Source organism: Cynocephalus volans, chromosome 10, assembly GCF_027409185.1.
Source record: "Cynocephalus volans isolate mCynVol1 chromosome 10, mCynVol1.pri, whole genome shotgun sequence".
In the NCBI taxonomy this organism is placed as follows: domain Eukaryota; kingdom Metazoa; phylum Chordata; class Mammalia; order Dermoptera; family Cynocephalidae; genus Cynocephalus; species Cynocephalus volans.
This window is the reverse complement of record NC_084469.1, coordinates 55,969,345-55,993,952: the sequence shown is the minus strand read 5'-3', so window position 1 is coordinate 55,993,952 and position 24,608 is coordinate 55,969,345. Positions and strand designations below refer to the sequence as shown.

Here is a 24,608-nt window from a genome sequence, read left to right as displayed (position 1 = left end):
GGAGGATCTTGAGGAGACTTGGAAAGGACATTCACTAAAGGCCCTCATACCCACCTCCTGGCTCCCAAATCCAGCGCTGAAAACCCACATGTCCTCAGGGACACACAGTAGGCTCCAGCTTCCTTGTTAACCAGCACCCTCCTTGCTCGGGAGCCTGTGGTGCCTTCACTTTTCAGGCCTTGCGCTGGCTCCCATTCCTTCTCCTCCCTCCCGAGGTCACAGGCCCAAGTAACGCTCAGCCTGATAAAGCCCGAGTCTTGTACGTGGGATGTGAAGTCCTCGGGGCCAGCAGCATCTAGTTTGTGGAACTAATACATGAACCAAAAAATACATGGGGGCCCGATTTTTACCAAAATCACCTCCGCTTTCCCTCCTTGGCCCTTTGGATAGTGGGTCAGCCTGAGGAAAGTTCTGCTCAGGTTTGGATGGACCATATGATGATGGGCAACTAGGTCGGGTTTAGAGGAAAGGCAGTCCTCATGCCAGGATTACCAAAAACTTAGAATTGCTCAGCCAAAGGCGAGTGCATTTTAAATTTGGTTGCAGGTACAGCAGAGCTGCCCTCCACAGGGGCCTGCACCCAGCTTACACTGCACTCAGTGCAGGCAGGGCCCCTTTGCCCCCTGCTCACCCACACAGTGTTATCAAACTCCATCTTGGCACTTTGAGATGTGAAGAACTGTATCTCAGTGAGTTTCAACTTGCATTTATCTTATTACGAGAGAGGCTGAATGGTATTTTCAAAAGTGTGAGAGCCATCTGAGTCTGTTTTTCTTTTGGCGGCTGGCTGGTACAGGGCTTGAACCCTGGACCTTGGTGTTATCAATGTCCTATGCCCATTTTTCTGGAGGGGGGTTCAGTCCTGGGTCCAAATCCTGGCCTCATGTGCCAGGTGACTGAACCCAGGTGATTTTGTGATAGCCGAGCCTCAGTTTCCTCATCTGTAAGTGGGAGTCCCAATACATCCTTCAGACTGGAGCTCAGAAGAGATGATGTTTGTAAAGTGATAAAGTCCTGGCTCACAGTAGATGCTCCCTCACGTCATCATGGCTGGAGTCACTTCCTCCAGGAAGTGCCACTGAGCAATGCTCTTCCACACTGAACTTGTCAGGCCTCTGCAGGTTCAAATTTACCTGCAGTGTTGAGCCACTGCTCAGTAACCATTCCCCAGTGGTTCCAGAGTGTAACGATGCCTGACTGCCTTCCTCCTGTGGATAGGCAGGCTGCAGAACAGGACAGAGGCAATGAATGGATGCAAATGAGGGAGGGAGCTTCCTTCAGGGCCTCCTTCTGGACGTGGACCAGCTCAAACATGGAGTGTACCATATGGGTCTGGTTTAATATCCTTCCCTGTGTCAGACCCTGAGCTGGGCTCCCAGTGGTGACAGAGACAGCCCTGGGTCCTGCCTTTCTGGTGCAGTGGGGAGACAGAACCATCGTAAGATAGCAACAGACTGGAGGGGTCAGGGCTGTGGGAGCTCAGACGAGGTGCCTGATTCAGACTAGGGGATAAAAGAGATGGCTTCCTGGAGGAGGGATGGCCAAGCCGTGGCCTGAAAGATGAGAAGAAATGTGCCAGAAGAATACATTTGATGATAAATGCATGAGGTGACTGATATATTAACTACTCTGACCCAATTATTATACAACATATATAAGTATCAAAATATCAGACTGTGTACCCCATAAGTATGTATAATTACAATGTATAAATTCAAATAAAAAAAAATACATTTGTGTTTGTCAGGGATCATAATGGGTCCCGTTTTATAGATGATGAAACCGAGGCTTAGAAAGATAAAGCCACTTGCCCAAGGTCACCTGGGAAGGAAATGGGCGGACTGCTAGCTGTCCTTCATAATCTGTTTTCCCTTTTTCTGTAGTAACAAATCACAAATTTTAATAGGGCACATAGCTTCCTTCCTTGCCTGCCCTATAGCTAGGTGTGGCCATGAGATGAGGCTCTGGTCAATGGGAACTAAGTGTAGGAGTAAGTGTCCTTAAAGTGAAGGGATGTGTCCTCCTCTTTCCTGCTGGCTGGAGCTGGACGTGATGGCTAGGGCTCTAGTAGCATCTCGGATGGTGAGGGTGAGGCACCTGGAAATGGCAGCACAGTGGCCGGAGCCTGGGCCCTGATGAATTTGTGTAAGGGCCACACCAGCCCCAGACTGCCCACCCCAGGAATTTTTACCACATAAAACCTTGCATGTTTAAGCATTGTTAATTCAGGTTTTCTGCACCACACAGCCAAACCAATTCAAATCTAATTTGGATCAGTGCAAGTTTGTACTGTAATAATAGTATAAGGTATTATCTGTTGAGGGCTTGCTCTGGGCCTAACATGTTTTATACACAGTATTTACTTCTTACTGCAGCCCCAGGCAGTTGGTGCAGTCGCTGTCCCTGCTTGGTAGTCATGGTAACTGGGGATCAGAGAGATAAAGACACTTGCCCAGGGTTGCATAGTGAGCAAATGACAGGGCAGGATGTGCCCTGCTCCCCCTGATTCTGGAACCTGAATGTATCCCTCCTGCAAAGCCACAGGCCCTCTATTGATCCTTCTAGAACAGAGAGGGGGTGCAATCTCGCAGGGTTGGGTGGACAGTGCTTACCTTCGTATGCCCTGGCTGCATTTACCAGGCTGGACCACTCGAGGCCAGCCGCCGCATCGGGCAGTGGCATCATCCCAGGGTCGAGGCGCCGCAATGGCCGGTCCCGCCCATCAGCCAGCGCGAGCTCTGAGGCTGAGATGGTAGCTGGGTGGGGAGGGTGGAGACAGGGAAGTAGTTGAGCATGACAGCGTGGGAGACACAAGTCACTTAATAATGATACTGCTTATTAGAAGACCGCAGTGCCAGGGAAAACCTCCAGCATGATAAGGGGACCAGAATGTTGGATGCTTGTGTGGGTGCAACTTTAAACATGGTGCTAGAAGAGGCCTTGATGCAGATGTGAAATTTGAGCCAAGCTCTGAAGAACGGGAATGAACCAGGGGGACACCTGAGGGAAGAGCATTCTGACAGATGGAACAGCCAGCATAAAATCTCTGAGACAGGGATGTGCCTGCAGATTTAAGGAACATTGAAAAGGCCCATGTTGCTGGGACAGAATGAGTGAGAGAAGAGAGTGGTAGGGAGTGGTAGGAAGTGAAGTCAGAGAAGTGACGGGCTCATGGGGACAGACTGTGTGTGTGTGTGTGTGTGTGTGCTGGGGGGAGGGAGCAGTGAGGAGGCTGCTGTGACAACACACAAGGGAGACACCAGCGGACAGGACCAGAGTGGGGCTGTGGTGGAACAAGTGGGTGGATTCTGGATCTATTTTGCAGATGAAGCCAGCAGAATTTTCTGAAGAACGGATGTGGGTGTGAGACAAAGAGAAGGATGCAGGATGACATCAAGGGGTTGGGCCTGGGCACAGCCGGATGGAGCTGGCTCTGAGATGGAGAAGGCTGGGGGTGGGGGACTAGTAGTTTGTTTCTAGAGGTGTTAAGTGGAGATGCCATTAGACACCACAAAGAGACAGTAGGATGAGGCCCGGCCATAGGAATTGAGGAGAGCACCAGGGTGCAGATATAAATTTGGGTGGTCAGTGTATGGACAGTGTTTGGACATGGGAGACCGGGTGGGTTCAGGTATGACATGCCAGGCAGAGAAAGAGGCCCCTGAAGTCTCAGGGTTTGGGGAGTGATGGAGAGCACAAGCTTCGTGCCCGTACCCGCATTTGCTGCAGCTACTGAGAGTGCCAGATGTAGGCTTGCTGACCCCTCACAGCCCCTAACGGGAGGGGACAGGGGGCATAGAGAGGTCAGGAAACACGCCTGAGGTGGCTCCACGTTCCTGGCTGACAGTGAAGCGTATCTGCTCCATGTCCCCTGGGCACTTGCACTGTGCCAGGCACTGTGCTGAGTGTGCTATGGGGAGCATCTTACGACATCACCATTAGCCGGGGGAGGTGTTGTTATGTTCCCTTGGTATGGAGGAGGAAATCAAGGCTCAGAGCAAGAAGCTGCCTCACCTGGGTTTGCACATGCCAGCGGGAGCGCAGGGATTTGAAGTGGGTGGTCGGATGCAGGCCCAGCTCCAAGCCCAACCACATGTGGGTTCTGAGGTTTAGAAGGTCCCTGTTGTATATACTCTGCTTTAACCCTCACTCTCTAGTCCAGAGGTCAATACCTGACTAGTGACGAATTAAGATGCTTACTCCAGATGACAGAATACTAGCAAGAAAATAATGAATAGCTAGTAGTTTTTCAATGCTTACTACATAGTAGATGTTATGCTAATTGTTTTCCATATATTCACTTGTTTGATTCTATTCACCTGGTGAGGTGGTCTCTATTTTCGGTCATATTTTACAAAGAAACAGGCATAGAGAGGTTACATTTGTGAGTGGAAGACCGGGACCCAAACTCAGGCCACCTAGCTGTCGGATGAGTGGCACACAGTAAGCGTTAGCTGAAGGGGAGAATGATCGAGGGCCTGCTCCCTGGGCTTCCATGATGCTCTTCTCCAGCTGTCCGCAGCTCACTGCTCAGCTGGTGGGGGCTGTGGGAGCAGCTGCCATTGCTGAGCAACTGATCAGTGGCACCATGCAAGAGGCTCCTTTGCCTGAAGGACCTTTGTTAGTAAAGCTCAGGCCTGGGCTACCCATGTCTCTTCAGCTGGGACGTGGCTTGGGAAGGGCTCTGGAGAGGTGGAAAGGATCAGGACCTGGTCAAGCTGAGGTCAGATGGAATTGTCCTTGGTTCAGGGAGATGGGGGAGTCAAATGGGCACAGAGAGGTGTATGTGTGCTTTGTGAGACAGAGGGCCCTAAGCTGGGGTCACAGCTGTGACTGAGATGACCCCAGGCCTTCCGTTAGGGAGCTCCCGGTCTGGCTGGGGAGAGGCCCATTCTCATACAGTGAGAGCCAGAGTGAATATGGGGCTTGGATGGGGAAACATAAGGCAGAATGATCAGGGATGGATAGACGGGGAGAAACCTGGGGGGCTGTGGGTCCCACAGGAGCTGGTGGGGAGAGGCAGGGCTTCCTGGCAGATGGGGCATCTGAGCTGAGACTGAAAGAATGAGGCAGAGCTAGTCAGAGTTGTTCAAATCTGTCAAGTCTGTATCTATGTCCTCTGGGCACCAACTCTCTGCCTTGGCCCCTCTCTCACCTGCTTCCTGCCTGCTGTGTGGAATGCCTTCTATGTGCCAGGCCCTGCCTGAGACCCAGACAGAGTGGCGAAGGTGAGAGATAAGGGAAGGAGACAAACAGTGAAACTTAGGGGGGTGTGGGGAATTCATCCTCAGTGTCTAGCACCAGAAACGTGTGCAGGAGGCAGACAATGAGGGGAGGACCAGGGTGCTCTGGAGCGCAAGACGGGCAAAAGGACTAGCCTGGGGCTTGGGGGAAACTTCCAGGAAAGGCTTACTGAGCTGGGCCCTGATGGATAAGCCAGAGCTGCCCAGGGGAGGGTTGGGGAAAGAGCATGGCAGGCAGAGGGAAGAGCTATGTGGAACGCCCTGAGGAGGGAAAAGTCTGGTGGGTTCCATGAGGTACAGGGGCTGAGGTTGGGTCCTGGGGTGGGAGCCCTAAAACATCAGGGCAAGGAGTACAGATGCAGATACTAGGTCGATGGGGGAACCATGGAAGAATTTTAAGGGGGGAGATAAACTCCCTCAAAAAAGTCCCAGAGTCTCCTATCCCATCCCCTAAAAGTGTGTGAGAGGCTCCGTCTAGATGATACAGGGCACAATCCCTCTTCTGAATTCAAGATTTGTTTGGATTTGCGAAACAGTAAGGTGTGCAGATGCTGTACATTACATCACACACCCCAAAGGCCAGGCAGCACCCTGTATTCGACACACCAGTGTCATGCAAGGAAACAAATTACTCATACCAAGTGGCTTAAATAAGAACTATAAATAGCCTCACGTCCATTCAGGTCGGGTTTTGCTGAGCCTGGCACAAACTTACATATGGCTTTTCAGTTTTAGAGCCTTTAGGATATGGAGTGGATCAAGGGCACAGCCGACTCTAGCCGGCTCCTGGCTTTCTGATGAGGGTGTTGTGCATGGGTGCCCTGTTCATGGGGATACTCAGTAAATAGTTGCTGGATGAATAAAGGGGTGGATAAGTCATACCCCTGCACCTTGCCCCCAAGTGTTGCAAACTTGGGGGGGAGTCAGGTAAGTAAATAAATGTGCATGAAGCAAGCTACTTGGTGCTGGAACAGGGAGGCTGGGGGTGTGGTTCAGGGAGCTGGGGGCAGCTAATGCAAACCTCGATCCTTAAGGCCTACACCTAGAAGGCTGACTTCCTCTCCCGGTACCTGGTGACCCTGGTCCCTGGGTGCTCCTGACTCCCGATGCCCAGGACACCCCCTGATGCTCCACCATCAGGCCCCCCAAGGCTCATGTGCACCCTAGTTTCCTTACCCCGATGACCCTGACACTGATGACCTCTAGTCTTTGACGGTCAGGTGACCTCCCCTCTCAAGTGTCCCCCACTTCCCAATCCTGGGGTAACTTCCACACCAGCCCTGGTGCCCAGGCTCACATTTCTTCTCTGGGAAGCTGTTGCTGGTGGCGGGGCCGGTGGCGGGGCCAGTGCTGGGGCCGCCGCCGGGTGGGTGGGGGTGCTGGTGCTGGCGGCGGGCGGGCAGCGTGCTGGAGGGGAAGGTGCAGGTGCTGCTGAAGAGCACATCACTGGGCAGGCCCGGCTCCAGACCAGTGGGGCTGGCAAAGCTGGGCTCCCGACGCCCACTGCACAGGCTCTCATCTGATAGTGTCCGCTGCAGGCTCTTCTGCGGTGACTGCTGCCAAGAAAGGGATGGGATGCAGGGCAAGGTCACAGCCTGACCTATGGTCACATTCCTCAGAGGTTTCTTCCCATCCCGAACATTTGTGGTAAATTCTTACCCACCCAGCATCTATCTCTGCCCCCTTGCTGATCAAAGAGCCCCAATTTTCCCCTAGAAGTCTCCCCCACCCCCAACTTGTGGCTCTCGGGTTCTGGTTCTGGTGGGCCGACCCCACCCTGCAGCTCCAGGTGAGGGCCCAGATGGACGCCTCCCTCAGGGAGCTGGTGCGAGCTGAGTGGGACCGATGAGAACCAGTGCTGGGGCTCGGCGGGGACCACTGGGGCTGAAATGCTCTCTTCCCCTAGAGCCCTGGGCTGGCGGGGCCTAACCCAAGAGATAGGGGCTACCTTGGGCCCCACAAGAGAGCACGTGCCCAAGGGTGAGGCCAGTCAGGAGGAGGCAGGGACAGGAGGTGACAAGAAGCAGGCACACTGGAGGTCCCACGGTGCCCGCTGCTCCTGCCTTCCTTGTTCTTGGGTAACAAGGGTCTCAACTTCCCCTGGGAACCCCTGCTCATTGTTGGTCCATGCAGTTTGCATGGATGGGGGCTGTTTCTTTCCTTGGCTCCAGGAGAAGAACATGAGACCCGGGTCTTCCCAGAGGCATGAGGTACTCTAGTACTGAATAAGGTGCCTGCATGCCTGCCTGGGCTGGTTTAAACTGAAATTCTCTCCCTGACTAATGCGACGCCCTGACTCTCGGCCATGAATCTACAGATGCCCAAACAGGGCTGGCATATGCTGATGGCTGAGGACTCAGGGAGAGAGGCTGGAGTGACCGCAGGGAGTGCCACCCTCCTCCCCGTCCTCCCCTAGGCCACTGGGTTGCTGACTCTGTGGAGAGTCGGGGGCAGTGGCCACTACGTACTCCTATGTCTCTCTCCTGCTCTGGCCCCAGGTTGTCCATGATGATGAGTTTCTTCAGGTCGTCCTCAATGGTGGACTTGTAGTTCTTCCGTGGGGACCGCAGGTCTCGGAGGGATGCTCTCAACCGTGGCTGCCCAAAGACGTTTTTCGTGTTGGTGTCCACCTGCCTGGAACAACAGCGTCAGGGGTCAGCGGGGTCTTGGGGAAGTTCCAGTCACTTCTAAAAGCTGTTCCAATTCAAGAAGGTTGGCCGCAGCCCCTCTACCTTGCCTGGCGAAAGTGTGACAGAAGAGCACCCTGGCTCCTCCTTCCACACACACTTCCTGGGAACCTGCTGTGTGCCACGCCTGTTCCTGGTGCTGGGGATACAGCAGTAAACACAGACGACACGAGTAAGGGAGACTGATGTTGAACAAATGAACAGAGAGACCCCATAAGTAGGAAGAGAGATGTTCTGAAGAAAAATAAAGTTAGGTAAAGGGATGGGGATCGATGGAGATCAGGGATGGCTTTTCTTTTTTTTTTTAAAAGATGACTGGTAAGGGGATCTCAACCCTTGACTTGGCGTTGTCAGCACCACGCTCTCCCACGTGAGCCACGGGCCAGCCTGGGGGGATGGCTTTTCTGAGAGGGGAACATCTGAGCAGAAACCTGCAGGAAGGAAGGAAGGAATTTACATAGCAGCGGAGCATTCCAGTGAGGGACAGCAAGTGCCAAGGTGTGAGAGGGACAAGCTTGGTGAGTGTGAGAAGTGCTGGGGAGGGGAGGTCTGGGAGGGGACGGGCTACAGTGGGGACTTGGGATTGCATCTGGGGAGCCTCTGAGGGCTCTGAGCTGGCCAGTGTTAGGTTCTGATTTGCATTTTACAAGGGTCCCTCTGGGTGCTGGGCAGAAAACCGGCCTTTGTGAGGATAGGGGCAAGGTGGGAGCAAGCAGGTGGGGAGCAAGCTCCTGCAGCTGTTCAGGTGAGAGGTGAGGGTGGCCCAGAGAAAGGATGGACCTCAAGAGGGAGAATGCCCTGGTGGGGGGACCAGCCCCTCTGGGCAAGTGCTGGGTGGCAGTCAGCGGACCTCTGGCCTAGGTGCTCTAGGACTGGTTAATGGAGCTCCCCGCCTTGGTTTCCTCATCTGTCACACGGGGTTGTAGAGCTTACATATGATGGGGTGGCTGGGAGGATCCAGAAACGAGGCATGTGAACCCCGAGCAGGAGACTGGTGCCCCCTGACTGTTACTGCCCCTGCTTTTCTGCTGGGCCTCCTGTTCCAGAAGGTGACATGTGTGCCAGCTTGCTCTAATCATCACCCTCTTCTTCAGCATTCCCAAAGCCAACTGCATTCCCGAACACCTGGTGATTTCATGGCCATCGAGGCACAGCCTGGGGTTAAAAGTGGGAGCCCTGGAGGTGGACAGGCCTGGATCTGAGTCCTGCCTCTGCTCACTCCTGCTGTGGGACTGTGGGCAAGTTCCACCACCTCTCTGACCCTTGGTTTCCTCATCTGGAAACATGCTTACCTCAGAGCACCGTTGTGGGGTTTTCTGCCAAGCACTTGGCCAGCACCTGACACAGAGCTGATGCTGAAAAATGAGGGCTGCTCTCGTCACAGTTTACCTGAGGCTGACTAGCACCCTCCCAGCTGCTCAGCCCCTTACCACCTTGGCCGGGCTCCACAGCCCATCACCCAGGGCTCCACAATTCCCTCTTGGCCAAGGCTGGCCCCGCTGTGTTTCCAGGTCCTCCACTCAGTGGCCTCCAGGGCCATGCTGACTTCCCCTGTCTCCTCTTGCCCAGCCTTTGGGCTCAGGTCTTACTTCCCTGGTGAAAACCGGGCCCTGACCTGAGGCATCGCTACCCCCCAGGAGAGAAATGATGACAGCTAACAGGAGCACAGCCCTCACCATGCACCTGGCACCGTCCTGAGGTCTCTAGGCATGCTAACTTGTTAAATCCACACAGTAGTCTTCCTAGGGAGCCACTATTATCATCATCCCCATTTTACAGATGGGAAACTGAGGCACACAGAGGTTAAAGTAACTATATAACACTGTCCCTGACTTGAAGATCATTGTCTCAACATACTACCCTCATCATTTTTCCTCAGAGCAGCTACTGCAAGCTCTAATTGTCTTCTTGTCTTTCCTACTGTCGGTCTACACAGCTGAATGTAAACCACACCACAGTGAGGTCTTGGGTGTCCCTTGGAACACATCGAACTCATTTGATCCTCACCATAGCCGTATGCATTAAGCACTACTAGTCTCCCATTTCATAGATGAGGCAAGTAAGGCACAGAGGAGTTAAGCCACTTGTCTAATGACATACAGCCTGTGAGTGGAGGAGTCAGGATTCAAATTGAGGCCACTGGGCTGCAGAGCCTACAGGTGCCACTGCCAAGCTTGACTATTATGTTTATATCACAGTGACAGAATGAAAAAAGATATATAGCACATGAAACATGATCACATTTGATTAAAAATTATGGTCGGGATGCAGAAAAAAATTTCTGGAAGAAATTATGAACAATGATTACCTCTGGGATGGAGTCTTATTAGGAGGTGGGAAAATGAGACTTTTGCTTTTTCATCTGATATCCTTCTGAACTGTCTGAGTTTATTTTAAACCATAATTATGTGTTATAATAACAATAAAAACTAGTTTAAAAAAGCTGACACCTGGACTTTATCATTTTGTAACTCAAGAAAGAAGAAGAGTCTTTGAACCTAGAGAAGAAATAAGATGTCTTGGGCTCCCGAGGGTTTTGAAGTCTGCATTTTCTTTCTCCCTCTCTCAGCTGCCAGCCTTGGGATTTTAACAAAGGAGGAGAGAGAAGGTGGCAAGTTTTTTCTTGTCAGGTCATTTTCCTCCCCAAATCAGAATTCCAGATATCAGGGAAGTGTATCCTCTGAGCAAATTAAAAGCTTTAGATCCAAAAGAGAAACAGAAAGAGATAAAGACAGAAAGAGAGATAGACACACACACACCCCAAAGAGTAAGTGTTTCTTTTGTGGAAGCTGGAAGGGGATGCCCCTGCTTCCCCGCTTTTGCTTCTGGTATCTCCTAGAGCCCTCTGCACGGGAGAGAGCGACTCAGTGCAGGCCCATTGTGCATTGGGAGGGGCCCAGCGTGCCTGTCTCCCCTGGTGAGAAAGCAGGCTTGGCCTTCAGCACGACTCAGGACAGAGAGGTGCATTGTCCACAAGGCTCTCCTGAGAAGGGTGCAAAAAGACCTGCTGAAAACTTTAAAATGGGCACTCTCTGCCCTGGCAGTTCTACTTCTACAACAGTGTCCTTCAGAAAGGCCTGTGTGAACTCATAGTGCCATGTGTATGGGGACACTTCCTGGGGTCCTGTTTGTGGAGCAAACACAGGAGCCACCAGCAGGGGACGGATGAGGCTGACTGTGGCACCGCAAAGCACAGTTGTCCCTTGGTATCTGTGGAGGATTGGTCCCAGGACCCCTGAAGATACCAAAATCCTTTGATGCTCATGTCCCTGATATAATTAGCATAGTATTTGCATACAGCCTATGCACATCGTCCCATCTGCTTTCAATCATCTCTAGATTACTTATGATACCTAATACAATGTTAATGCTACGTAAATAGCTGTTATATGAGGGGTCTTCAAAACATTTATGGGAAGATTCATATCTTTTAGCTCCATTTTTCTACAAAGTTTTTGAAGCATCCTCATAATGCATTTTAAAAATTGTATTATTTTTTATTGATGTATTGCTATTATTTTAGAGGAATTATTTATTTACTTATTTTCCCCAAATATTTTTGATCCACAGCTGGCTGAATCTGGGGATGCAGAACCCGCGGATACTAAAGGCTGACTGTACTAATACCATCCAGAGAAGTGGGGCCGATCCACACGGGATGGAAAGAGATTCTCCTAGTTATGTCATGTGAAAAAAGGAGTTGCTACGTGGAATGTGAAATCAATTTTAGAAAACAAAACTCACATGCAGCTTAGTTTGGTACGCTGAAGTTTACTGAAACATTCTTCACCACAGCCCATGAAGTCTGACACAATGCACCCCATCCCCTCTCTGCTGTCATCTTCTCCCACACAGGCCTCTCAACATCCCTTGAACACTAGGCACATTCCTGCCTCAGGGCCTTTGCACTGGCCATTCTGTCTAGAGTGACCCCCCAGCATTCCCTGTGGCTGGCAGTTTCTCATCCTTCTGGCTAAGCTCAAATGTCGCCTCCTCAGAGAGGCCTCCCCTGACAACTCAACCTACTGGTGGCTCCCTCCTGGCCCAGGTGCTCTCTATCACGCAGTCCTGCGCGACCTCTTGTGTTCATCCAGCGATGATCCGGCTTATGTACTTGTGTTCGCTGCTCCACTCCGCCCACCTCACTGCAGTCTTCTGCACTTTATGTCCAGTGTCGGGACAGGGCCTGCCACACTGTAGGCACTCACAAGCAGTTGTGAATGTGTATCACATGCAACCAACCTTCCTTCCAACCTACCTACCTTCTTTTCTTCCTCCCTCCCTTTGATAAATTTAAGTGATTAAAAAAAATTTTTTTTTTATTGCTAGCCAATACAGGGATTGAACCCTGGACTTCAGTGCCATTGGCACCATGATGTCACTAACTGAGCTAACCGGCCAGCTTAAATGACTTTTATAAAACCAAAAATAGTGTTCAAATATTTTAAAAAATTAAGCCAGAAGAAAACAAATATTCCTTCCCTGCTGTGTTTTATTTGTATTCATTTGCTAAAATCACCTTCCCATCTCCCAGGACATCATGAAATGAACGTGGTGAAGAGGTCGCACAGGACTGCACAATAGAGAGCACTTGGGCCGGAAGGGAGCCACCAGTAGGTTGACTGGTCAGGGGAGGCCTCTCTGAGGAGGTGACATTTGAGCTTAGCCGGAAGGATGAGAAGCTGCCAGCCACAGGGAATGCTGGGGAGGGCACTCTAGGCAGAACGGCTGGAGCAATGAGGCATACCTAATTCTACAGTGGAAGCCTGGCTCATAGGAAGAAATCATGCTAACACCTTCTCTTCTGACCCTCAAATCTGAACCTCATCTACTGTAGCCTCCATGGCTTGATACTACTAGTAGGCCTGAAACTACTAATTTGGAGCGTCAAATTGGTCATTTTTGCTTTTACTCTCTTTCTTCAGTTAGGATTTTTCGAATGTACTTTCTAACTTGCAAATTCTATGCAATAATTTAAAAAGGCATTAGTTCCAAGTTAAAAACCCTAAAACAAACAGGGCTTATACATCTCTGATCTTTTTCCTTTTTGTCCAGATCTCTGGTCTTGATGACTGTCAAAAGCTAATGACCCTTGAGGATAAAGTGGGCTACTCTCTGTTAACAAGAATGAGGTCACTTTCTATGCACTCATAGGGAATCACTGCCAAGAGCTTTGAAGAGAAAACAGCAAGTGAGAAAGGCAGAGTGCACACACAGGAGGTGACCACGTCAATAAATAAAAAGGGGTGCAAGGGACACACACACAATCACATGTGCTTGGTCATGTTTGGAACATGTATGGAAGCACGCACAAGAAATGAAACCATGGTTGCTTCTGCGGAGGGAGCTGGATGGCTGGGGGCCAGCGAAGGGAGAGAGGCTTATTTTTCACTGCAAACGCTTTTGTACTATTTGGATTTTACCCTGTGCATGTTTTACCTTTCAAAACATCTATGAAGAGAACATCCTCAAGGTTCTCACTGACAGTACTGGACCAAGTATCTGATTTGTGCATATTTTCTAAATTTGGATTTTACCATGTGTGAAATTAAACTACTTACATTAGAAAAGGAAAGAAAGAGAAATTATGAAGAAGGCTCTATAGTTGGGACCCAGACAACAGCAACTTCTTTTCCCTGTGGCAGGCAGGCCAGAAGTGGAAGGCAACCAGTGGGTCAAGCCTGGCTGGGCCTGATCCCAGCGGACTCAGAGCTCTGGCCTGCAACTGGGGTGGCTCTCTCGGGACAGGGTTAACTGAGCTAATTAGCACTGCTGTAGGCTTGGCTGAGCTGGGGGTTCTGCCAACGTGGCAGGCAAGACACTCGCCAGGTCTGCACAGCAGGCAGATTTTCTTGGAAAGATGGCTGGGAGAGGCCAGTGGGGAAAGGTGGGGGATAACCCTGCTGTGTGTATGTGTGTTAGGGGGTTATGGGGATCTGGAGAGGCCTTTCCTGTTCCTTCCTTGGCTGCACAGAGATGGACCCAGGGGCCCCTAAACCTGAGGAAGGAGGGAGCCTGAATGTCAAGTGATAACTGCTAGATACCAGGGCCCATTAGTCCAGCCAATGACTGAGCGCTAGGCCCATGAGCTCACTGAGCCCTCACAACACCTCTGTGATGCAGGCACTCCTGTCTTCCCCTTTTGTGGCTGGGGAAACTGAGGCACAGTAAGTTGGGGACACTTAGAACCCCCACATCTGCCTGATGCTCTGTGCCACCCCATGATTTGCTCGTGATGAAAGCAGGGCTCAACGTGCAGCCTCTGGGGACATGGTCTTTCCTCGATGGCCAGTGCATTTCATGTGTCACTGTATTCACTCCTGGTAGCCACCTTGAGAGGCATGTTCTAATGTCACCCTCACTTTACTAGTGAGGGCACCGATACCCTGAGAGGTTCTGACACATGTGAACCAAGGTAGTTGGACTCACGGGATCATGCTTTTACTGGCAGGTGTGGTACTGGCAGGTGTGGTAATGGCAGCAGCAACAAAGCTCTCACCTCCTGAACACCCACTTTCTCCCAGGCCCTGGGCTGCCCTTCACTTCTCATCCCCTTAATGGTCTTACATGAATGGTGTTGTCCCTCTTTATGAGTGAGGCTGCTTGGGGACTGGGTCTTTGACTGTGAGCAGGGGCTTTCCCTTCTAACTACTATGTGGCAGGCCTTAAGGTGATGGCAGAAACTGTTCCCAAGGGCCTGCCGTCTCCTCTCCGGGCCCCAGGTCCCTGAAGACAAAGGCCAGTGGGGCTTAAAAACATGCACCTTGCAACAATGCTATGTGGTGTCGCTGACCCATTTAACGCTCAGAAATAAACTGTTTGTCAGTGCAGTCATTCTGTGGAAGAACAGAGGCCCAGTCTTGGCTGTGCCAGCCCTGTGGTCAAGGAGCCACTTGCCTGCAGGGGCCGTACCAGCCCTTCACTCAGGCCAGCCTGTTGGGGAGGAGTTGCCGAGGATGGCTGAGGGCTGCTGTGGGTGGAGGGCAGATGATTACAACTCCTGCTCCTCTGGGCACCAGCCTGGCCTCCCCCATCTAGTCAGCTAGGCAACCCAGCTGCCTAACTGGGCCTGCACCTGCTAACCCCTGTGAAGCATGAATTCAGTGCCAGGGGCCCCACACGGATTAATCCAGTAAATCTTTACAACTACCCTGGAGGTAGGGACCACTGTGTCCCACTTTAAAGAGATGGGATCTGAGGGGTTGAGGAGGAGGTGAGCAGGTAAGAGAAGGGATTCCTGCCCAATCCCCATGCTGTTCCGCCCTCCAGGGGCTGGGAGAAGGCAGGCCGGTGACTTAAGAGTCCCAGCACAGAGTAGGCAAAACAAGTTTCTGGGCCCCCAGTGCCAGCATGAGGGCCCTTCTGTAGCAGATGCCCTTGGTCGCTGCAACACACAGATTCTCCATCCTTCACTAGCTCACTCTGTCTCTCGTTCAACAACTAGAGCACACCTGCGAATAGAAGGGAGACTGTTTCCTCCAAGAAATCATTCCTCAGAAAATTCGAGCCATTGCCTTGGACGTGAGTCCTCCTCACTTAAATTTCTTGCATGATGAGACACTCTGCCAGTTCTCTTATGGGATTTAAATCCTGGCTCTGCCTCTTCTAGTAGGGAGACCTTGGGCAAGGTACTCCTCCTAACTGTGCCTCAGTTTCTTCATCCAGAAATGCGGATAAGAAAAAGATCCTTGTGGAGCTGCCAGAGAATTAATGGGACAGGGTCTGTGAGGAGCCGCCTGGCTGAAAGGTGGCGCAGGCGGCACTCCCTGTTGGCTGCAGCCCTTATCATCCCTCCAGGGGACGTACAGCCTCTGTCAAAGCTGGTTTTGGATACCCCAGAGGCCCTTGACCAGGGACAATGAAGAAGAAGGCAAAGAAATTTGGCAGACAGATTTGGTAATTATTCCTGGGGGAATGAGCTCATAATATGTCATAATATGTGGTGACCTTATAGGGACAAATTATGAAACCAATAATCATGGTATCTGCAGTGATTAAACCTCAGCTAACCGAGTGAATTTAGGCAAGTGACTCAACTGTTCTGTACCTCGATTTTTCTCATCTAGAAAACAGGGTGCAAAGTCCCTACACCTCATTGTTCTGTGGTGAGGATTAAGTTCACTAATGTAGCTAAAGGGCTTAAACAGTGCTCGGCAGAGTAGGTATTGATAAACCTAGGTAAATAAGTTATACAAATGAGTTCTTGTGCCTTGGGATAAAAATTTCACTGACAGCATTGTACACAGATTTAGAAAACCTACCACCTTTAGTCTCAATTTAGCTACAAAGAAAATGATGTTTTCTGGAAAACTAAGCTACATGATTCAAACTTGCCTCTAACAATGACAAAGACACCATCTCCAAAGTGCTCAGGGAGACTCTGAATAAAACAGCTTCATGAAAGGGAAGTACATGAACAGATGCAATAATTCTAAGTTAATATTTTACATATGTGATTTAGGAAATATATCTGTAACGAAATTAATAAATATTATAAGGATCCATATATCTGTCATTTGTGTCCCCAAATATTTTATACATTTAGTATACATATGTTTATATAAACACACACACGTAAAAATCTATCCTTGGATCTTATCATTGGGAAAAAGGGGGGTGGTTGTTTGTTTCAGGTTGTTCATATATCCAGGTATATTTTCTGAGTGTTTACTAGGTGCTGGGCCTGCATGGGGCTTAGGGTGTCTCTGCCCTCCCAGAGCTCTCAGTCTAGTGGGGGCAACAGAGAGGAAGCAAGTCATTATGAGAATGACTTTTTTAAAAAATTTTTTTTATTTTTATTTTTTTTGTCTTTTTTTTTTTTTTTTTTTTTGTGACCGGCACTCAGCCAGTGAGTGCACCGGTCATTCCTATATAGGATCCGAACCCGCGGCGGGAGCGTTGCCGCGCTCCCAGCGCCGCACTCTCCCGAGTGCGCCACAGGCTCGGCCCGACTTTTTTTTTTTTTTTTTTTAAAGGATGACCGGTAAGGGGATCTTAACCCTTGACTTGGTGTTGTCAGCACCACACTCTCTCAAGTGAGGTAACCGGCCATCCCTATATAGGGATCTGAACCCGTGGCCCTAGTGTTATCAGCACCACACTCTCCCACATGAGCCATGGGCTGGCCCTGGGAATGACTGTTGATCTGCCCCGCACAGATGCCGTGGAAGGGAAGCAGCACTGGGGTCTGCATGAGGGCAGAGCCATGTGGGGGTTGACAGAGCTTGTCTGTGTTGAAATCTAAGGGGTGGTGTTATGGGTTGAATTATGTCTCCCTAAAAGATATGTTGAAGTCCTAACTCCCATTATCTCCAAATGTGACCTTATTTGGTAATAAGATCTTTACAGAGGTAATCAAGTTAAAAAGAGGCCATTAGGTTGCACCCTAATCCAATACAACATGTGTCCTTGCAAAAAGGGGAAATGTGCATACAGAGACATATGCACAGGGAGAAGGCCATGTGAAGATAAAGGCAGAGATTTGGACGATGTATCTGCATGCCAGGGAACACCAAAGATAGCCAGCAAACCACCAGACACTAGGAGATAGGCATGGGACAGATTCTCCCTCATAGCTCCAGAAGGAACCACCCAGCTGGTGCCTTGATCTCAGACTTCTGATCTCAGACAACATTTCTGTTTAGGCTGCTCAGTCAGTACTTTGTTATGGCAGCCCTAGCAAACTAACATAGTTGCGTAGGAGTGAGCCCGGGGTGGGGTGGGGGATTCCAGGCAGAGGGAGCAGCACACACAGGGGAAGGGCCACCAGAGGAGCTGTGGATCATGGAGGAGCAGAATGGGGTTCAGCACGGCCTCACCCTGCAGCCACATTGAAAAGGGGGGCCTTAGAGCATCTACTTATTGGAGTTGTAGTGATACTCAGACAAGATCCATAGCTTGTATATTCACTGACTGAACATCCACAGTGTGCCAGGCAGGTCATAAGTGCACTGTAACCAAGACTTACTAGGTGCCAGGCTTGCATGGGGCTCAGGGTATCTCTGCCCTCCCAGAGCTCTCAGTTCAGTAGGGGCAACAGAGAGGAAGTTGCTTTGCTGTGGGGGAAACAGGCAGTGGAAGAGAGTAAAGTGACACAGAATTACGGCGGGGGCTACCTAAGGCTGGGAGGGCCTGAGGAGGTAGTATTAGATCGAGCCCTCATGAAGCCCTCCTGGAGAAGATCGGGAGGAAAAGCATTCTAGGCAGTTGAAAGAGCCAGTGCAAAAGCCCTGATGTAGGCTTGTATGTGGCAAGTTTGAGGAGCAGAAGAAGTCAGCATGGCTGGAACAGTGAGGGAGGGGGAGATTGGGAGGAAACGAGAGCAGAGAGGCGAGACGGCAGACCACAGGCTCTGGGCAGGAGTGTGGGCAAAGAATATGGTGTGCTAGTGCCTGTGGCAAAATATGTGAGCCTTCATCATTAATCCTGGGGGCAGGGGGAAGCAGCTGGAGGTCTGAAGCAGGAGAACAAATGATCAGAATCTAGTTTTCAGAAGCCTTCTGACTATCAGTGAGGCACATGAACTGGATTCTCAGGGTGAGTTCAGCATGCTCACCAGCCGACAGCTCCAGGGACCCTGTTTCTGTATCCTGATGTCTCTCTCCTCCAAGCTCTGTGTCAACCACAAATTTGAATGCCCCCAGCCAAGTTATGAAAGAAGACATTGCAAAGAACAGGATGGAGGGCGGAGCCCCACTCACTCAACAGAACATGACCCTTGGATCAGGATTCCTGAGCTCTGATCCAAGCTCCATCCCTTACCAGTTGTGTAACCCTGGGCCTCAGTTATGTCATCTGTGAAATGGGAAGAAAAGGTCCACCTCATGGAGCTGTTGTGAGGATTCAGTAAATTAATTCACAGAAAAGAACTTAGCACTGAGCCTGGTATATGGTGAGCGCTCAATGAATGTTAGAGAGCATACCCTCCAATTAGAAAACGAAAACTCTCTTAGCTGTATACCCCTTCCCTCTCTCTCTCACTTTACAGCAACACACCTCGAATGGGCTGCTCACACAGCTGCCTCAATCCTGTCTTACCCTTCACTCCTGAACCCTCAAGTGACCTCCATGAGGCTCAACCCTCTGCTCAGTTCTCGGGCTCATCTGACCTGACCCCTCACGGTCCAGTACCCTGGGTTCCCGGGACCCCATATTTGCCGGGCTCCTCCTGCTCCCTGGCTGCACCTGGTCAGCCTCCTTTGCTGGCTCTTCCTCTTATTCACTAAACACTGAGGGGTCTCAGGCTTAGCCCTAAACCTCTCCTCCTCTCTGTCCACACCCCCAGCCTCATGGCCTTATGCTGACAACATCCAGATTTCGCTCTCCGGTCTGACCTCTCCAATAACCCCAGGCTTCTCATCCAGCAGCCTCCTCCATGTCTGCCTGGAGGTCTTAAGGGCATCTCAAATGCAGCACATCCAGAACGGAGTTCCAAAGCTTCCCCCAAGGCTGCTCCTCACTCGGGCCCAGCTCAGCTCAAGGCACACCTATTCTCAGGCTTCAAGATGTGGTGGCATCTTCAACTTCTTTCTCTCACAACACATCCACCCTGCCAGCAGCCCTGTCTGCTCCCATTTCAGATCATCTTTCCCCAATCTGCCCCCTTCTCACTCTCTATGATGACCACCCTGTACCAGCCCCTCATCTCCTGCCTGGACCATGGCAGCAGCTCCTCCCTTCTCCTTGCAGACTGTTCCCCGCACATAGCCACAGTGACCCTGTGAATGCCCAATTTAGGTTGTGTCCCTCATCTGCTCCACACCTTCCTGTGGCTCTGCTTCACTTAGAACAGATACCAAAGCCCTTACATGGTTCACAAGACCCTCCACGATCTGTCCCCATCACCTCTCTGACCTCATGTCCCACCACCCTCCCCCTTGCTCACACTGTTCTGGCCACTTTGGCCTTTCTCTCACATGCTAAGCACGCCTCTGCCTCAGGGTCTTTGCCACTGCTATTCCCTCTGCCTGGAACATTCTTTGCCCAGGTACCACACAGTGCCATGCACCATCTAATGTACCACATGCTTTTCTTATTTACCCTATGTGTCTGTCACCTCAACAACTGGAATGACAGCTCCCTGAGAGCGGAGATCTTTGTCTGTTTTGTTCACAGCTGTATCCCCTGTGTGGAGACTGGCACACAGTCATCTTTTCAATGAGCCACAGAGGCATCACCCTCTTCCTGCCCAGAGATGTCCGGCTTGACTCTGGTGGGCACCTCACTGGGCATCCAGGCACTTACTTCTTTGGGTCAGTGAAGGGCAGTGGCCGTGGCGGGGGCTCATCTGTCCTCTTCCACCCTGTTGGATGCTTATTGCGCACAGTCTGCTTGGAGAAGAAGGACTTGGGGACGGAGGCAGAGAGCTGGAAGGGGCTGGACTGGGTTAGCTGTGAGGGCCGAGGAGTCTCTGTGCTGGCAGTCTTGTAAACCTGAGCAGGGTAGCCAGCCCTCGAGCCCATGTCACTGCAAAGTAAAAATGAAAGCAAGAAAAAATCAAATCCGTCCCACATTTGGCAAATGGATCCATTGAAATTTACTCTTGGGAATCAAGAAAGTTCATTTACATGAGCCAGACACAAACATATTACTGCTGTAGAGAATTACAACGATACAGAAGCCTACATCGTTGTACTTTCTTTTTCTTCCCAGCTGGCCGGTATCGGGATCCAAACCTTGACCTTGGGGAAGCCTATATGGAGAAAAAGGAAAGGTGCCTGCACCGCCAGCCCCCAATCCCATCCCAGGAACGCCCTTCTCACACATTTGGTACCTCTATGGGAATCTAAAATTGGTCTCCTTGGTACAGTCTATGCAGCTGAAGGTGGGGGTGCCGCCTGCCCACCCGTCTCTAGAGGGAATCATGGTTTACAGTTGGCTCTGTTTCCTTCATAACCTTTTTCTATGCATTGAAACATACATGTGTATACAATCAGAGAAAGGGGACTTTTTGGGGGGTGGCTGGGAAGATTATGTTTTTGCATAACTGAGATCATCATGCTAATATATTGTTCTCTAACTTGTGATTTGTTTTTAACTTAAAATATATCTTGTTGTGTAGCCTATTCATTCAAATATTTTTAAAGCATCTACTACAAGTCAGACACCATTCCAGCTGATCTCATCTAAACCACAGCCCCAAATTCCCAATGCCAGATCCTTGTTGAATTAATGTTACAGTGAACCTAGTGCTATCAACTAGAACCAATTCTTGGGGACCTATCAACTTTTAAAAAATTTTAATAAAATTCCAATTTCATTTCAAGGAAGAGGGATTCAATGAGAAAATTACTGCCCTTGGAGTACAAGTTAGTGAATCCTTTTTGAAAGTCATTTTAGCAATATTAAAGGATGGGACTTTTAACTATAGCCCAATGAGAAGACTGACAAATCCTCTCCCCAAAGAGGACAAAACTGACAATAAATAATCATTTCAGCACTCTGAAAATTGATCAAAGACATACAATAATCTGGGAAGCATTTATGCTTGAAAAATTGCTAAACTTTGCTAAAAACAGAAGGAATCTGTGCACTTTGGCCCAATCCCCACTCCTACCCCTCCTCAGCTCAGTGAATAAGGAAGTTCTTCCAGAGCAGAACCTTTGGGACAGCATCAAGGTACCAACATACATGCAACAAAAGTTTCAGAAGGAGATGAGAGAAAGGAGCAGAAGACATATCTGAAGAAATAATGGCTGAAAATGTTCTAAATTTAAACCCCTAGTAGGATAAATACATAGAGATTCACACCTAGAAAAACAGATGAAAGTCAAACACTAAGATAAAAATCTTGAAAGCATCAAGAAAAAGAATTCATTACATACAGAATAGCATCAATATAATTAACTGCTGACCTCTCATTTGAAACAAGGGAATAGATTATCATTTTCAAAGAGCTGAAAGAAAAAACTGTTAACCAAGAATTCTATATCCAGCAAAACTATTCTTAAAAAATGAAGGCAACATAAAGATGTTCCTAGGTAAACAAAAACAGAATGTGCTAGCAGCACATCTGCCTAATATGAACCAATAAAAGAATCAGTCCTCAGATGAAAGAAATGACTCTAGATGGTGACCTAATTCATAGGTCTCCTAATTCACAGGGAGAAATGAAGAGTCCCAAGATGGTAAAATTGTGGCTTAAACTAAAAAAACTCTAAACAAATAAATAAATAAAAGATTCTGTATTATGCTTTCTTCCTTTTTTTTTTTTTTTTTTTTGGTGGCTGGCTCGTATGAGGTTTTGAATCCTTGACCTTGTTGTTATAACACTGTGCTCTACCCAACTGAGCTAACCAACCAGCCTTATTATGCTTTCTTATTTCTTCTCTTGATTTCCTTAAAGACAGCAGATTATATAAGGCAATAACTATAACACTATATTATTGGGATTATAAAACATTTGAATGTTATACATATGACAAAAATAGCATGAAGGAGGGGGAAGGGAATGGGGCTATGCTGGAAGAAATTTCCTATATTTTATTGGAATTAAGTTAGTATTAACCTGAATTACACTGGTAGTGCATAGTATAATAACTAAAAAAGCCAGTTAAACAAGAACAGAATCAAAATGGTACACTAAATGATATTTATTTAACATAGAATAAGGCAGTAAAGGAAGAACACAGGAGCAAGAAAGATAGTAGACATATAGAAAACAAACAGCAAAAGAGCGAACATCAGCCCACCTGTTATCAATAATTACATTAAATGTGAATGGTTTAAACACTCTGATCAAAAGGCATAGATTGTCAGACTGAATTAAAAAAGGAACTATATATGCTTTCTACAATTCAGCAAGGTCTATTTATGAGGCAAAGGTTATGCATTGGTGGGGAGATGTCTAAGAAGCCACTGAAGCATATGACACCAGGAATGGGCTTTATAACACCAAGAATGATCAAGAGTGTTTTCTGGTGGAGGCAATGTCATCTGGGCTGAGAACTGGAAGAGAAATGGCATCAGTCCAACATTTGGCCTCCTGGAAATCCATGCCATAGCAAAGCCTGCACAAGAACATGTAGGCATGTATGAGAATGGTCACTGCAATACTATTTGTAGTCAAGTAAAGTTGGAAATGGCACAAATGAGGAGGGAGATTTCTGTTTATCGATGACGGCAGATGTCAGAGCTATAGTAAACGGAAACAAGGTATGGTGCAAAGTATGATTTCTTTTTCTTTAAAAAATACATATATAGGGGCCAGCCCATGGCTCACTTGGGAGAGTGTGGTGCTGATAACACCAAGGCCATGGGTTCGGATCCCTATATAGGGATGGCCGGTTAGCTCACTTGGGAGAGCGTGGTGCTGACAACACCAAGTCAAGGATTAAGATCCCCATACCAGTCATCTTTAAAACAAACATATATATATATTACATTTCTAAGGATATATATTTTATAAATATATAAATAGTATGTTATTATTTTTTTACAGAGAGGAAATATACAGTGTATTTCCAACTGTGGGTCATGACCATTATTGTTTAGTGGTTCTTGACCATTATTAAGGGGGGAAAAAAAAGAAACATCATGCAAAGTAAGGGTTAAGCGGTTTTGTCAAAGTTAATTCTAGATGTCCATGCTGGATTGTACTGTAAAATGCCTTTCCTATTTTGGGCAATGGCCAAAATGTTTGAAAGAACTGGGCTGGTACAAATTTGAAGAAAAATCTTTGGAGGAGTGTACACTAACTGATTTTATCTGGAGGTAGTAATGATGAGGAACATGTACAGAATAAAAGTCAAATTAAACCACATAAATAGCACAGGTAAAAAGGAAGTGGACATCTGATACCTCAGTCTCCCTTCTATGCTACCATGGTCCATCCTTTCTTTTTCGACAGAGCATCTATGCAGATCCCAGCACACTGGTGTGTGAGAAAGTATATCTTCCCAACCATTTCTTTTAAAAATAAATGGTAGCATATCATAAGCCTGTTCTGCACCTGGTTTTTACACTTAATGGTATGTTCTGGAGATCTCTGCACGTCAGTACATACGAACCTCTCTCTCTTGTAATGGTTGTAGAAGGTTTGTAAATATACCATTGATTTCAACCCTAACCTCAATTTCTATAGTACATATTTCTCTACATTGTCAATAGGCATGTTCAATTTTTGTGAGCTGAAAAAATAAGAGATGACTTTAAAAAAAGTGGAAGGGGGCCGGCCCCGTGGCTCACTTGGGAGAATGCAGTGCTGGTAGCGCTGAGGCCACGGGTTCAGATCCTATATAGGGATGGCAGGTGCGCTCACTGGCTGAGCGCGGTGCAGACCACACCGTGCCGAGGGTTGCAATTCCCTTACCGGTCAAAAAAAAAAAAGAGGAAGGGAAAAAGATTAATGTCCTTTGTCTTTGTGTTTGCCGGCCAGCTCCATCCATTGCCCTTTCAAGATGGGTTTGCCCTCTCTTCAGCTCCTGGGCCAGACACTTTGGCTGTCTTTCCTAATGCTCCCTCACCCAGTAAATGAAGGCTGATTTTAGTTACCCCTTGCCTGAGGAAGGTAATTGACCCCAGCTCAAGGGGCAGATCCTGACTGGTTAATGCCACTTATCTGGGACAGGTTTGGGATGAGCCTATGACCTATTGGCCAGTGAGATGTCTGGAGTGCATGTGGGGATTGTCTGCTGGGTGACTTCTGGGGAAGATTTCTTCATTTAAACAAATAAACAAC

The 24,608-nt window shown here is 48.8% G+C and overlaps 1 protein-coding gene across 4 annotated transcripts in view; it reads right to left on the bottom strand.

The window, feature by feature from the left end:
* SIPA1L3 (signal induced proliferation associated 1 like 3) overlaps positions 1 to 24,608 on the bottom strand; it is a 230,366-nt gene that overhangs the window by 8,033 nt on the left and 197,725 nt on the right. For 3 of the 4 annotated variants that reach the window (XR_010024615.1, XM_063110753.1, XM_063110755.1), the window contains exons 16-19: positions 20,174 to 20,395; positions 7,712 to 7,877; positions 6,541 to 6,799; positions 2,613 to 2,756 (exon numbers count right to left, since the gene is read on the bottom strand). Coding sequence is in view for 3 of the 4 variants with exons in the window: in XM_063110753.1 (XP_062966823.1) it covers positions 2,613 to 2,756; positions 6,541 to 6,799; positions 7,712 to 7,877; positions 20,174 to 20,395 (791 nt within the window). In the remaining variant the exon portion in view is untranslated. The remainder of the gene's footprint in view (positions 1 to 2,612; positions 2,757 to 6,540; positions 6,800 to 7,711; positions 7,878 to 20,173; positions 20,396 to 24,608) is intronic. The other variant, XM_063110754.1, reaches the window with a different exon arrangement.